The sequence below is a fragment of the Squalius cephalus genome (assembly GCF_949319135.1).
Source record: "Squalius cephalus genome assembly, chromosome: 15".
NCBI lineage: Eukaryota > Metazoa > Chordata > Actinopteri > Cypriniformes > Leuciscidae > Squalius > Squalius cephalus.
Window position 1 is genome coordinate 7,282,121 of NC_137136.1, and position 15,588 is coordinate 7,297,708.

Consider the following 15,588-nt stretch of genomic DNA (forward strand, 5'->3'; position numbering starts at 1 on the left):
ATCCAGGTGAATAACACGTTATATTTGAAACAAGGGATTTGGTAGGGCGGTCATTCGCATAAACAGCCCTAGTTTCTCTCTCGCTTGCACATTCGTATTTGCGTTGTGTCATTCGACTGTAAGTGACGTTTGTGGCGCCAGAAATCAAGGAGGAGCGGACTAGTGCCTTTTCAAAACGATGTGTTCTAGTTCAAAGCATTCGGCGTATTAAAGTCTTGACAAACACAGCTTAAAGTGAGTTTGACAGTGAATGGTCTGGGGGTCTTTTAAGGCTCGTTAAAGATGGTGATGTTACGCAGTAACGGTGAAATGGACTCGAGCTCGGAGTTTCTGTCGCTGAACCCGCCTCAGAGAAAGTCCGCGCGGCTAAAAAAGGCCCATGATGACAGTTTAACGAGCGCAGAGGACAGTCCGGCCAATGTGAGTTAATAACTCTTCCTTACTAGTACAAATATGTCAGTAATTTGTTTGTTTATCTACAGTAAATCTCTTGCTCTATCAAAACAAAGTTGGCGCTTAAATTGAGCGCGAGACCCTTGAATGAACTGCATGAGCGCGCGACTTGTTAACCGTTCCAAAACAAAAACAGATGAGGTGATTATCAATGTTTACCTCAGATATACACAGGTAATAAGTTACATGGTGCAGGAGGATACGTGTAAATGGGTAGTTGACAAGTCAAAATCAGAATTCCGTTTTATTGGCCAATGTTTTACCACAATGAAAAATATCCATCCATAGCTTAACGTTAAGTTACACAGTGAACAATATATAAGCTTTAATCACCTGCAAATCTTTAAGTTAACTTATATGTGGTGTGACACTTTTGACAATTACAAATATATAATGTAATCATGATATATGAGCTCCTGTCAGTAACTTGTATAGCTTTTAAAAATAGTTCTAAATAGAGAACAGCATGTCATTCTACTGGACACTGCTATGATAAATTGAATATATTTATTTTAGGGGTTTTTGTCTGTAAAGGAGGAAAACGGCATGAGGGGCAGAACTCAAAGAGGAAGACATGTAGTCACCTTTGCTGATATGAATGGACAAAACAGCAAATCTCCAAAATCCCCTCCAAAAGATGAGAAAAGTGTGAGGAATTTAAGGTGCGTGTGTCTGTGTGATGGTTTCATTTCTGATTCTCTAATTGTTTAATCAAAAAATCATCTTACATACTGAATTTACTTGATACACTATTTGTTAACTTGTATATTGTTTTATTTATTCATTAATTCATAGGAAATCTCCAAGATTTCAGGCAGATGGGGAGCGATCGGCAGATGAGCACACAGGTGGGAACGTTAGAGTATTTGATAAACGTCAGACAGCAGTTCTGTTGGTTTGCTGCTTGCTAAACATGAATCCATTACTTTCTTCAGATGAGGTGGAATCAACTCCTACTTCTCGAAGTCTGCGTGCTCAAATTCAAAGGCGAGAAGAAGACAGTGCTGTGAGGCGTAGCTCAAGAATCACAAGATATAAACTTGACACCAGGAACCAGTCGGTCCTCTATGACAGGCTCATCACAAAGTATGCACTTATATAGAAAACTCTGTTATATTTCTGTTTATAAGGACTGACTCATTTAAATCACATTTTATGATTTTCCCATTTTGATGATCTGAAGTCTAACATGTGGTAGATTCACACAAACCAGTTTCACATTGGACCTTTATATTCAGACTCAGATGTGCAACTGGCTTTGTGTGTGGATATTTCTGTGGTTCTTGGTTCTCAGTGTCTGTTTTCATCTGTTTTAGCACTGCAGAGGCTGTGCTTCAGAAGATGGATGACATGCAGAAGATGCGTCGGAGATTGAGGAGCAGAGACAGTGAGGAGGAGGTGCGTCATCATGATCTTCATCACTGACTCCTCCTGTACTTCTGTGATCTGCCAGGACTTAACTCACTGTTTTTGTGCTCCTTTTTTAGAATTTGATAATTTACTCTGGAACAAAGAGGAAGAGGGTCACAAAACCTTCAGTCAGAGGACAGGAGGAGAGTTCAGACAACCAGGAGAATGGTGATGATTGTAGATCAGAATTCATTAATCCTGCTTTATTTATTGTCTCATCCTGAGTTCGTGTTTACTGCACCTTTATCTAGCAGTTGTTTTGCATCAATGGTGAATCTATAGCCCCACAGCAAAAACATTTACATTAGCTCCAAAATGTATTTGGACACTCATTACCATAATGGTTTTTTTAAATAAGGATTGAAAGATAAGAAAAATGTTTTTGTTTTTAAACAAATGATGAAGCTGGTTCTAACACACTGGTGTAACAGGTTCATGAGACATTAATAAGTCTAATCACTGCCCTGTTTATTTGGCATGTGATAAAGGTACAAATGTTTGGCGTAATAATGGTAGTATAATTAACTGCATTTGTACCACAAAATATTATTGGTTTTTGTTTAGCATGTTGGTTGGCCTGAACCAGTAATTATTTTCCAGAATACAGTGATCAAGAGGAGGATGGAGAAGGTGAGGAAGAGGAAGAAGAAGAAAATGATGAGGGAGATGATGACGAGGATGAAGATGAAGAAGAGAACGGAAAGCGCTATGAGTTCCGACAAAGGAAAGCTGTTGTGCGTTACCAGGCGCCTCTTAAAGGTTTGTGTGTAATAGTTCATTAAAGAGACCATGCACTGACTATACAGATCAGATATACACATCTCTGATTTAAATTTGCCTAAATCTTTTTCTCTGCCTTTCATGCCTTTTAGTATTTTCCTTTTTACTATATTTTTTTTATTGCAGAGCCAAAAAAGCAGAGCATCTTTTTTAAACGTCACTCCACGCCAGTTAGACGAAGATATCAGTTTAGTTCCTCAAGTCCCAGGGGCATGTACAACAACAGGAGGAGCACCAGGTCAGTACTAGTCCTCAATTTCTCTTCAGTTTCTTTTTCAACATTATCAGTTTGAGTCTTGGCTTGACAGGGTCTTGATTCGTATTTGAAAGTGCGCTATGTTTGATACCCTGTCTTAAAAAACGAGACACAGATGTGAGCAAGATGCTGAAGGAACAGCAAGCCACAGTGCAATTGCCAAAGACATTGTGTTAATAAAACAAGAAGACGGAACTCGCTTCATCACCCAACATCCCATCTCCAGTAGTCGAGTATTAGAGTCTTATCAAAATGCACACCCCTTCTTTGCACTTTCCATGTTATAATTTCAGTGCCACTCATCTTTGTGTTTCTCGTACTGTAGTTCAGGCAGGAGTGAGGGTGATGGGTAAGCCAAGCATTCATACAGCCTCACTAGATCTGCATGTGGAAAATTAAGGGGCTTTCAAAGTGAAGACAACAAATGCCACTTTACAATACGTCACATTATCACATAATATAATAATTACAAATCTGTTTTGTGCACATTTAAATTAGTTTGTTTTGGAAAGAGATGTTAGGGTATAAGAGGTGGTGGAGTATTTAATGAAAGTTTAGACTTTTCATTGATGTGAATGTTTTATGATAGTCTAAAAAACAATCTTTCTGTTTTTTTGTTTTCATCTTAGGAGAAGACATGCCATCCACAGTAGTGACTCCACATCATCATCATCATCATCATCTGATGAAGAGAAATTTGAGAGAAGGAGAAGTAAGAGTCGTAGCAGGTCAATAAACAGGTAAAGAGCTCTGGCTGAAATCTTTTATTTTAGAGGTGCTATGCTTAAGCAGGGTTTTTCCTGGGTCAAAAATGGTCTTCGGTGGTGGCCGACAGACACTGTCATCCTTTCTTTGCCCTCTTTTTTTAAAAAAAAGTGATTTTTACCACTGGATTTCATAGCTTTGTAAGATAAAATCCTTCTTTGCTAGACCTGATAATTATTTTGGTATATAATAATTTCAATATTAAAAAGTAGAATCAAAAAGAAGCAGTAAAGTTTATTTCAACTAATATTCTAGTTTTAGGCTATAATAGTTTAATAGTCAGCTAGCTAACAACAACATGCTTTGCACTTTTTTTTCTGGTTTCACCTCACATCCGGGGCGCTCTCTCTGATCGTTCTTTCAGTAACATGCGCCCTGTCACAAGCGCAGCAGTCATACATCACTCACCGATCAAATAAGGCTTTGGCGGGAGAAAAACTCGCTTTGGCGGGTGCCAAAAAAAAATTAAATGCAGGAAAAACCCTGGCTTAAGACTTGGCTTAAAGTCTTGCATAACAAACATGACCAATCAAAAGGCACTGAAATACAACACCTGTTCTTGTGCACACAATAAAGAAGCTATATCTGTTGTTACTCTGTAAGAGTTGTTTCTTTGATATTATTATTATTATTATCATTATCTAGATTTTGTAGTCTTTAAATATTTGAAAGCAATTATTAAACTAAACATTTAATCACATTTTGCTTGTAGATGCCTCCCTATGAATTTACGGAAGGAGGATTTGTTGGGAATCCATAAAGACAGGATTAAAATTGGAGCAAGTCTTGCAGATGTTGACCCAATGCAAATTGATCAAACGGTATGTGCTTGCCGTTTTACTTGAACTACAAAAATTGTAAAGACCTTTATATGACTGTGGTTTCCATGTGCAGGTGCGCTTTGACAGCATTGGGGGTTTGGGCAAACACATCTCCGCATTGAAGGAGATGGTTGTGTTTCCTTTACTCTACCCTGAAGTCTTTGAGAAGTTCAAGATTCAGCCTCCAAGGTTTGAAAAGTGATATTGACAAATATTCACATAAAACGCCTATTTGGATGACTAACCAACAGATTGCAAAAATGAGAGGTAATGCTGAATATCACCTTTGGCAGAACGCATGTTGAATTATTTTTCCAGAGGCTGTCTATTCTACGGCCCTCCTGGCACAGGAAAGACTCTGGTTGCTCGAGCCCTGGCAAATGAGTGTAGTCAAGGCGAGAAGAAGGTGTCGTTCTTCATGAGGAAAGGGGCAGACTGTCTCAGCAAATGGGTGGGCGAGTCTGAGAGACAGCTCCGCCTCCTGTTTGACCAGGTTTCCCCTCATTTCATTTAAAAAATGGTCATTCATTGATGCCTAATTTTGTCTCTGCGTGATTTAAAGGAACTTTATTTATTTGCCAGGCATACCAGATGCGTCCATCAATTATTTTTTTTGATGAAATTGATGGCATCGCACCTGTTCGGTCAAGCCGGCAGGACCAGATACACAGGTGTGTTAGTCTGCGTTTCTGTGTGTGTGTGTGTGTGTGTGTGTGTGTATATAATTCTTGTTTAAAGGTGCTTTTTGCTGTTCTTTTGTTAATGTTGAATTGTTTGTTTGTGTTTATGTTGTCTAAAGCTCCATCGTGTCCACCCTGTTGGCTCTCATGGACGGGCTGGACAGCCGTGGTGAGGTGGTTGTTATTGGAGCCACTAACCGCCTGGACTCCATCGATCCTGCGCTCAGACGGCCTGGGCGATTCGACAGAGAGTTTCTCTTCAGCTTACCAGACAGAGAAGTGAGAGTTTGGAGCTCTATTTTAGAATGACTTATTCAGTGTTTATTTTTGACTGCAGTGAGTGTTTTGTTTAGGGTAACCCACAAGACGTTGTTGCTTCTTTGTAGGCTCGCAAAGATATTTTAAAGATCCATACCAGGCAGTGGGACCCGCAGCTGTCTGATGCGTTTCTTGAAGAGTTGGCTGACAAGTGTGTTGGTAAGAGCATCTCATGTTCTACTATGTTAAACGTCCTGATGAGCGCATCTCAAATAATAGCTTGCCTTTGTTTGGGTTTTGGGTAGCAGTGTTATGTAACGTTCTGCTGTTCTAGTACTCTCACTCTTTAGTACTTTAAATTCTGGCATTTAGTGAGACCTCAGACTGTCTTGTCCTGTCTAAGTGGGCAGTGCTTTATTAGAATGAACTGCACTTTCATCCTTGATTTTTATACCAGTAGTCAAAACTATGTCTCCCTGTGCTCCTAGGTTACTGTGGTGCAGACATCAAAGCCGTGTGTGCAGAATCAGCTCTGTGCGCCCTGCGCAGGTGCTACCCCCAAATCTATGCTTCCTCCCAGAAGCTCCTGCTGGATGTGGAGTCCATCAGCGTGAGTGGCCGGGACTTCCTCTCAGCCATGAGGAAGATCGTTCCGGCTTCACAGAGGGCAGTAGCATCTCCAGCTAAAGCACTCACCCCTGTTATTGAACCCCTGCTGAGCTCTGTCCTCAACAACGCCATGGAGATGCTGCAGAAACTCTTTCCTCATGTAGAGCAGGGCCTCAAGAAGAAAAGAGACGCTGGTAAAGATAGCTTGCTATTTTTATCTCCCTTCTACATTGCTATAAGAACATTTGCATAACACTGTAGAACTCAAACCTTAAAACACATTATATCATGCCACATTTGCACAGGCAGACACCACTCACCTTTTTTCTTTTCAGAGATTGTAAATGTAGTTTGTATTTTGAAATTCTTAATCATGCCATCAATGCAAGTACATATTGTTTATTTTAGGGGGGGTGTCTGACATCTTAGAGGATCTACTGCAGAGTGAAGATGAGGGGTCCACCGTGTGCTCTAGTAATAAAGGCCAGAAGAACACTGGGCCTGCTCCATCTGCTCTTCATCTGAACAGGTTAGAAATGCAGAAAACTGACTTGTTTCAAATGTTTCTTGTGCTTCCCTATATATAAAAAATAAGCCTATTTTTATAGTAGTAAATAATTTCCTGATATCCAGTTCAAGGGATAAACATGAGTCAAATGAAGTACACAATTTCCCTTTTCTTGACTGAACTGTTTATATGTGGTATCATCCACTGTATACAGATAAAAGTTCACAGGAAAGCCTTATGAAATAAAAGATATTGCCATTAAGTTTTGTGTAGTTACAGATTTGTTTAAAAACAGGATGCAACTTTTCTAAAAAAATAAATAAATAAAATAAAACACTAGATCCAGTTTATCCTCAACAACATTTTTTTTTTTTTAAAGAGAGCATGCCTATGATGCCTTATTATGCTGTCTTGGGAGGTCACTCACTTAGTATTTTGAACAGAGCTGCAGAGTCCAAAACATGTTCAATAACTACGTTTTCACCAGCCATCAGTGAAATTCCATTGTATTCAGCCTATGTTATAATTGAAGTAATTTTGACTAGGGATGGGCAATTTTCAAAAATATTGCATTCGAATATTCGGGCTCATAAAATTTGAATATTCGAATATTCGTTTATTTAAATGAGTTTAACGAAAAAGGTGTTTTTAAGGTAATTTTTTTTTTGTCACCACTGAAGAAGCTTACCATTAGGCAATATACACAACAAGCTCGCAATATACACAACAATCTTATAATATATGTTAAAGTTTTCTTTTAATTGAAAACATTAAACAGTAGGCCTATGTGTAAACAAAAAAATATAAAGAACAAAAGGATATAAGCTCAGTGCGAACGGAAATAACTCCTAATAAAGCAGAGTAGCAGATTGCGCCAGTTATCGTACAGAACGTTACACATACTCGAGTCGGCATATGATTATCGTGTTTGTATTGTTTCACGTTTATGTTGAGAAAAACAATAATATCCACATGCAGGGGCGCCGCCAGCAATTATGCTCAAGAAAACGCGCTGCGCTGACAGACGTTTCAGTGAAACAAAGATAAGGTGTTCTAGTTCTAAGTTTCTAACAGCACTTTGCGTTTTCTGTTCTTAAACCTCTCTCAAAGAAAACTTAAAGGAAGAATATGTCTCAAAATCATTTTGCTAAATAAGTTATCATCTCGGATCACTCGCACTACTGCGCTTACCTGCAGTCGTGATGCAGTGATGAACAGCTGTCTTTCCTCAGTCGACTGCTGTTTGGATTTCATGTGATTTCTCATTGTGGTGATGATATTATAACTCCAGATTAATTAATTAATTTGATCAAAAGTAATTCCATTTCGTAAAATCATTTAGTAACCTCATTTTCGACTAGTAATTCCAAACTTCGCGAGGCAGACGACAACATTATGATCAAATACAAACAACTTGTTAAACACGCGCCACAGTGCCACCCAGTGCATTTAATTATAACTGCGAGTTAGTGCTTGGGATTCATCAGGGATTCACTGCATTTACGACCCACAAATTATTTACGGCTTCATAAATTCGATAAAATTCGAATAGTATTTTATTATTCGAATAATAATTACAGATCGAATATTCGAATATTCGTGCACATCCCTAATTTTGACATGCTTTTATTTCTTTCATTACCTGTATTACAGGAATGCCCTGCAGCAGCCCACCTCATTCAGACCCAGACTGCTACTCTGTGGGACATCAGGTTCTGGTCAGACTTCACACTTGGCTCCTGCTATTCTTCATGCCCTGGAGAAGTTCACTGTTTACACACTCGATATTGCTGTGTTGTATGGGGTCAGTTCAGCCACCGCAGAGGAGGCTTGTGCTCAGGTGAACACACTGAATTTATAAAGCTCAAGATACACCCCGATAAACTTGTTTTATTAAATGACTATCGACCTGTTTTATACATCAGGTTTTCTGTGAGGCGAGGAGAACCACTCCCAGTATTCTGTATATTCCACATATCCAGCGCTGGTGGGACACCGTGAGCTCCACTTTGAAGGCCACATTCATCAGTCTCCTGCAGGACATCCCTTCATTCTTCCCCTGCCTCCTTCTCGCCACATGCAGCTTTCCTCACCAAAAGCTCTATCCTGAGGTACCACATGAACTATATAAACCAGTATTGGGGCTTGTTTGGCCTGAAGACTAAATGAAATATCATTTGTGATGAATTTTATCTTCTGTAATGTTACTGTATGACAGTTTTTTGTTTTTGTTGTTTACCTGTTTAAAGGTGCAGGACCTTTTCCATGTTGAGTATGGTGAGGTGTTCAATGTTCCGCTTCCTTCTCGGGAGGAGAGGCTCAGATTTTTTGAGGATCTTATTTTAAATCAAGCTGCTAAAGCCCCAGCATCTAAGAGAAAAGCAGGTGAGTTTTTTGTGATGTTTTTCACATTCTTAGTGGAGTGTTTTCATGCACACCTGTGATAACTCACCTTCTCCTTCTCAGTCCTCCAGGCACTAGAAGTGTTACCTGTGGCCCCTCCGCCGCCTCCCCGCCAGCTGTCTGAGCAGGAGATGCAGAAGCTAGAAGAGCAGGAAGAGAACACGCTCAGGGAACTCCGCCTCTTCCTGCGAGATGTCACCAACCGACTGGCTCAGGACAAACGCTTCAAGGCTTTTACAAAGCCTGTGGACATCGAGGAGGTAAGATAGTTTTCAGTTCCACAGTTCTTCTGAATCAACTCTCTCTAACTGTTGATATATTGCTGAACCAGTACTGTCCTCACTGAAGTCATGTGGTTTTCATTGGGAAAGGTTCCTGATTACACTACCGTCATCAAACAGCCAATGGACTTGTCCACAGTTCTCTCCCAAATTGATCTGCACAAGTATGAAACCGTGGCGGCTTACCTGCATGATGTGGATCTGATTTGGCAGAACGCCCTTGAGTACAATCCAGACAGAGACCCCTCAGGTAGGCTGGGAATTGTAATGGTAATATATTTTGTATGCATGTATATATGTGTGTGGTTTATTTACTGAACATTGGTGACAACCACTGAATAGTATGTGGGTTGAACACAGTTTCTATTCAGCTTGGCTCAATAAATGTGTGGTCAAAGGATTGTCAGCTTCAATATATTTAAATTTCAGAGTTGGAACTATCCTTTATGATTCTCCAAGTGTGTTTTGCATGACATTTGTGTGATTTCTGTAGTGTACTATGCAATATCTATGATGTTTGTGTTTGTAATAGATCGGCTCATCAGACACCGTGCCTGTGCTCTCAAGGACACTGTACATGCCATAATCAGAGATGAATTGGATGAGGACTTTGAGAAGACCTGTCTTGAGATCAGGGAGTCTCGCATCAAACGAGGTTTCAGTGATGCTGGATTGATTTTTAGTGTGGGATCATATTTGGATTGGAGTGATCATATTTGGATTGGAGTGATCATATTTGAATATGATCATATTTGTGAATGCATCACTTACGTTTTATAATATTTTATTTTTAGGCTCCACCTCATCACGGTTCACTCCTGCCTACTACCACGTGCTGCCAAAGATGTCCGCTACAGTCGAGCAGAAGATGAGTGATCCAGCACCCTGTAAAGATGCTACACCTGTGCCAGCAGCGCCAGCAGTGATTGCATCACGTCAAACAGGAATTAATACAGGTGACTGCCAGTGCTTTAATTCCTGACATCAGTGCTGGAGAGTCTTATTACTCTCATCTGGAGCTGCACAATTGATCTGGTTAAATACAAATTTTTTTTTTTTAATAGAGATCACTATTCTCCCACGATTCTGAATGAAAGCAGGCGTCTATCAGCAGATCCCTAATATATCCACTGATAGCTGCCTGATTTCAAATGCTCCTGTGTGTATCTGTGTAAGCGCTCTGTGTAAGTGAATCAGTTGTTTAAGAATCCGTTCAGCAGCGCTCAAAATGCTGGGGGAAATGCTGGTATCGTCACAAAATTTTACTTTTGACAACACTATCCACGATAGAGACAATAGTCCAAAATCTCTACTAACAAATACTGACAAATTTCTACCGGTTAATTGTGTCTACCAGTATATAGCCCACCCCATATGACAACTGCTCTCTCTGGGTCAGCGGCAGCACCAACGCAGATTCAAATGTTCACTGTGAATGTACTTGTTAAAAGCTGATAATATACTTGTTAAAATACTTGAATGCTACATGCCTTATTGTAATACATTTTAAAGTGAAATATTAAAGGGGTGGTTCAGGATTTTGGACATCGGACCTCATTTCCAAGTTAGCCTGTGTGTTATTTATCATTGGAGACAGTTTTCAAAAATTTTCACCCAGTCCTCCCAGTTGCATAGTTCGCCGGTGCTAGGCTAGCGCGAGTCAACAGTAACTGCTAGCCTGCCATTAAAACAGTTTTACCCACTCCACAGTACACCAAAAGCAAATAAATTATAACGCCAGACTATCGATGTAAATGTCTGTTGAGAGAATAATGTTAGAAATCAAACTACCCTTTCATCACATTGCAATAGTTATACTTTGTTCCCTGTATTTATTAGCACAGTCTACAGCAGCGGCAGAGTGATATTAAGTTATCTAGGCAACCGAGACTACTACTAGCTAGCTAGACGTCCCGACTGTAGTGCGCTTCTGTTCTGTGTTTAGTTTTCAGCGCAGTACTAACCGGAGCAAAGTAAAATTCCACCGCTGCTGAGAAACTAGTTCCTGTAAATGTAATGCGATCATTGAGATGTAAGAGTAGTTTGATTTCTAACATTATTCTCTCAACAGACATTTACATCGATAGTCTGACGTTATAATTTATTTGCTTTTGGTGTACTGTGGAGTGGGTAAAACTGTTTTAATGGCAGGCTAGCAGTTACCGTTGACTCGCGCTAGCCTAGCACCGGCGAACTATGCAACTGGGAGGACTGGGTGAAAATTTTTGAAAACTGTCTCCACTGATAAATAACACACAGGCTAACTTGGAAATGAGGTCCGATGTCCAAAATCCTGAACCACCCCTTTAACATTAAAATAATGACATGCAGCCTTCTAGTATGTTTCAAATAAATTATAAAAATATTGCCTAGTAATTCATTTAAAGAGCCCGTAATAAAGACCAAGAAAGAGTTTTTGTCTTTCTTGTCAATATTGTTTGATTCATTAATAACATTTTTAGCAGTGGCTTATGCTTAAATTATCTTACCGGTACTTTTGACATCAAGTTAGATTGGTAGGCTTTCTTCTATGCAGGCTACAGGTGAAATATTTTGTGTATCCACAGCTTCACAGATGAAAAAGAAGAGGAAAAGCAGATGGAAAAACGGCTTCATCCGCAGAAAGAAGTCTTGCTCACATTTGAACTCTAAAGACAACCCTAACACAGCAGAATCAGGGGATGGAGAGGAGGATGAAGAAGAGGAGGATGTAAAACTGGCTGAGAGTGAAGATCCAGAGAAGATGAAAGATGTTGAATGTGAGTCAATGGAGGCTGATGAGTGTGCTCGTGCAGAAGGGCCCACAGACTCCACGGAGGTAGTGCAGAATAACATCTCCGAGAGCTGGGACATTGACAATACAACCTCTACAGTGGATGAGGTTGTGAGTGTTGAGACAGTCCAGAATAATGTCACAGATGTGCAAAATGATGTCCAAGCATCAGAGAACACTGAACCTAAGAGGACAGAGCCAATTGCAGAGGACAGCAGTGGAATGGGTTAGTAAATCACAAAACCATTTAGCATATCGTCACCTTCCTAAAATAATTGGCTAAGTCATTTTTTGACAAAAATTATTTTTTTGCATAAGTCATCTTCTCATGATGCTGGCCACCTCTGGTAAAATCGCCCACATCCTCAGTTGAACAGATCATGCATTTCTACCCCTGTAGTATAATGGCCTATGTCAAGAGTGTGACTTAGGCTGTTTTATTTTGCCTAAGTCAAAAGACAATAGCCGCGTTTCCATTACCCTTCAAATTGCGCAAATTGAAATTGCGAATTGGAAATACGCTCAATGGAAACACGTCAATTTCGCAAAAACTCCCATTTATCGCAAACAAGTTTTTACGCTCGCATGAGGTGGTTTTTCAGGCAATTCGAATTTACAGGTCAGCTGACTTAGAAGGCGCGGTGTGTTTGGACAGAATACGAGACGGAGTTCTTTATTGAATTCATAAAAGACAAAAGAATGACAGAAATACTGGATTCTAAACCTCAAAGAAATGCCACAATCAAGACCTCGGAGCAGAAATGAGTGAGAAAAACCCAGAAACACTTCATATGTGCTGCTCACAGACACAGTAGGTCTTTCCTTGCCATTAATGCTTGGATAACACGCCTACGTTTCCTTCCATTAATAATAATAACGTCTAGTGCGGTACGTGGCTGTGATATATATATATATATATATATATATATATATATATATATTAGGGATGCAACAATACAGTTAGCCCACGGTTCAATACATACCTTGGTTTTTTAACCACGGTTTTCGGTTCGGTTCGGTTCTGATGGCTTGACACATAAGAGTGTTTTTTTGTTATTCTGTGCTTAGGCAATAGGAACAGTAAGAGGTTAAGGAGAAAAAAATAAAAACGATTTATTGCAATACTCCTTTATTTTACTTAAAAGCTAAGCAAAGTGTATTGTATAATATTAAATTAACACTGACATCTCACAGCTGCTGGTAGCCCATGTACAAACTGGGGAACACACAAATTCCTAAATTTTGAAAATAAACATAGGCCTACATGTTAGTAAACATAAAGCGGGTCAGTCTAGGACAACTCGAGGTATCGCACACCGGACACGCACTTTCTCAGTTTATGGCCAGCAATATTGTTATGTTTATAAGGACATTATGAAATTAAGATAATGCCTGTACTATGTTATGATTGTACTGTACAATTAAATACAATCGTTGCTAAGTCTGCAGTCTGAACACTTTACCTCAGAGCGTCCGTTAACTGAATGAATTGACAATATCACCTGAAAATCCGATAACATCAGCAATTTTCATTCAAGCAGCTGATTTCTGTGAATGAATGTAAAACTAAATGTATATTGCAGCACAGGGTGAAGTCAGTATATACATTAACGACGATTTGAGACAAATAAATGTACATTTAATGTAAAACTATGTAGATGGCGCTCTGTGGCGCGGCAGGATTTTGAACACGGTCCTGAGCCGTTGCTGGGCGCCGCGGACAGAGACCGAAAGGCGCCGACGATGTGTGTAGCGCTACAGACTGTAAAAAAAGAGCGTAGCGACTCATAGAGAATATGTGTTCGAATTTAAAAGACGTGGCGCTGCGCGTCCGGTGTGCGACCCCTTTAAATTGACCATTTCAAATAAACATATTTGTGCCATCAGACATGATATTGCTGGGTGATGGCGCCGCAGATGTGCAGTCATGTTGGAAGTGTTTCCATTTGAGTAGGCTACACGTGTATAACAATGCTTGCACACAGTTATTTTTATTGTTTACCGTTTTTTCTTCCTCGGCACTACTCAACGGCAAAACCGAAATGTCCCGACTCCACGGATTTGAAAGACGCCGGCGCTTCCTCGTACTGTAGCCTCGCCTCACTTCGCTGCTTGCCATGTTAAAGTGTGGAATGATGGTTAAGCGCCCCCTAACTTTAGAGCATAGTGATTGAATATTTACTCGCGGGGAATTTCCTTATCAGCTCGTAGACTTACAGGCACACACAAAGAGTCAATTCGGAGAGAAATAAAACGCACATAAATTATTTAAATGTAAAACCGAAAAGACCGCAATTCACAAGCGCGTATTGAACCGTGGATGTCGTACCGAACGGTTCAATATTATATTGAGAATTGTGGCATCCCTAATATATATATATATATATATATATATATATATATATATATATATAAACTTACCAACGTCCGTTGCCATGATTTTTGGAATGACTTATCGCGAGAGGAAAAAATGACGTTTTAGTCGCATAACATCGGTTAATGGAAACGCCGTCATTTCGCAATAGTTTTTTATCGATATTTAGAAAAAATCGCAAAAGTTTTGCGCAAATCTTTAATGGAAACGCGGCTATTGAGACTTAGGCAATTTTACAAGCTTTTCAAGATGGCAGTTGCATCAAGAAGAACGAAAGTCTACTCAGCCTCTGAAGTTAGGTTAAGTTTTTTGTGTTTTCTGAGAAACCTGAAAAAATGACTTAGGCAATTATTTTAAGGTGACAATATTCTAACAGTTGTGTTTGTATGAACATGAAGCAGTAATTGAGTTTGCATGGGTTTTTCAGAGTTCAGACTGAGGCGGATGACGAGAGGTTTTAAGAACCAGGCCGAACAGCAGAGTCTCATCAGTGTGGATGCTGCCATGAAGATCCTGGAGCAGAAGACCCTGCCTCTTATCGTGGACCACAACAAACTGAAAGTACGCCACATATCTTTATCTAACTGCAGAAACAATTACAATAAGTGTAATCGATGACCTTGTAGTGTGCATGTTGACTCGACTCTTACACTGGAAGGGTGTTTTTAGACCGTTTTGTTTTCGTTCCCGATTCAGGAACTTTTACAGAGAGTTGTGGACATGACAGAGGGATATGAGGTCAATCAACTGGAGAAACTTTATGCTCTTTTGTGCCAGAGCATTTATAGACACAGGAAAGATTATGACAAGACTGCACTTATACAGGTATTTTTTGATAACGCAGAAACACGTCCTCCAGCCTTATTCATTTACTCTTCTGTTGATTGAGTAGTAGATTAAAACTATCTAGTTGAGTCATAAAATCACTTTATATGCCTACTTAATGTGTATTTTCTTTTCTTTTCCAGGAGATGTCAAAAGAAGTTGAGGAGTTTTCCTAGTTTTCTTAATAAGCAAACTACAATATATTTCTTACAAGAAGTTACTGGTCTATAAAGTATATTTTGCTAATTCTTTAGTCCTGACTTTGTGTTGTGCATTTTGAGTGCATATTAAAGGTTTTATCACAAGTCTCATTGTCTCGCTTTGGTTGTCATTCCAAACATGACTTTATAATGGTACAAATATATGATCTACTATTTTCCTAAAGTACTGCA

The 15,588-nt window shown here is 39.5% G+C and overlaps 1 protein-coding gene across 2 annotated transcripts; it reads left to right on the forward strand.

The window, feature by feature from the left end:
* The first annotated feature begins 114 nt into the window (after positions 1-114).
* On the forward strand, positions 115-15,504 carry atad2 (ATPase family AAA domain containing 2). 2 transcript variants are annotated; one of them, XM_079894706.1, is made up of 28 exons: positions 115-420; positions 988-1,115; positions 1,249-1,301; positions 1,389-1,539; positions 1,770-1,851; positions 1,941-2,031; positions 2,464-2,622; positions 2,770-2,881; positions 3,529-3,639; positions 4,377-4,485; positions 4,559-4,674; positions 4,804-4,978; positions 5,068-5,156; positions 5,285-5,444; positions 5,552-5,642; positions 5,912-6,226; positions 6,441-6,561; positions 8,194-8,380; positions 8,466-8,651; positions 8,790-8,925; positions 9,007-9,203; positions 9,315-9,474; positions 9,757-9,879; positions 10,019-10,180; positions 11,792-12,223; positions 14,799-14,932; positions 15,068-15,196; positions 15,340-15,504. In XM_079894706.1, exons 1-28 carry the CDS (start codon positions 283-285, stop codon positions 15,370-15,372), a joined length of 4,080 nt encoding a protein of 1,359 aa, XP_079750832.1. In that variant the 5' UTR covers positions 115-282; the 3' UTR covers positions 15,373-15,504. The 2 variants fall into 2 exon arrangements, with proteins under 2 accessions (XP_079750832.1, XP_079750831.1); XM_079894705.1 differs by having other exon boundaries at positions 145-420; positions 970-1,115.
* The last annotated feature ends 84 nt before the right edge of the window (positions 15,505-15,588 follow it).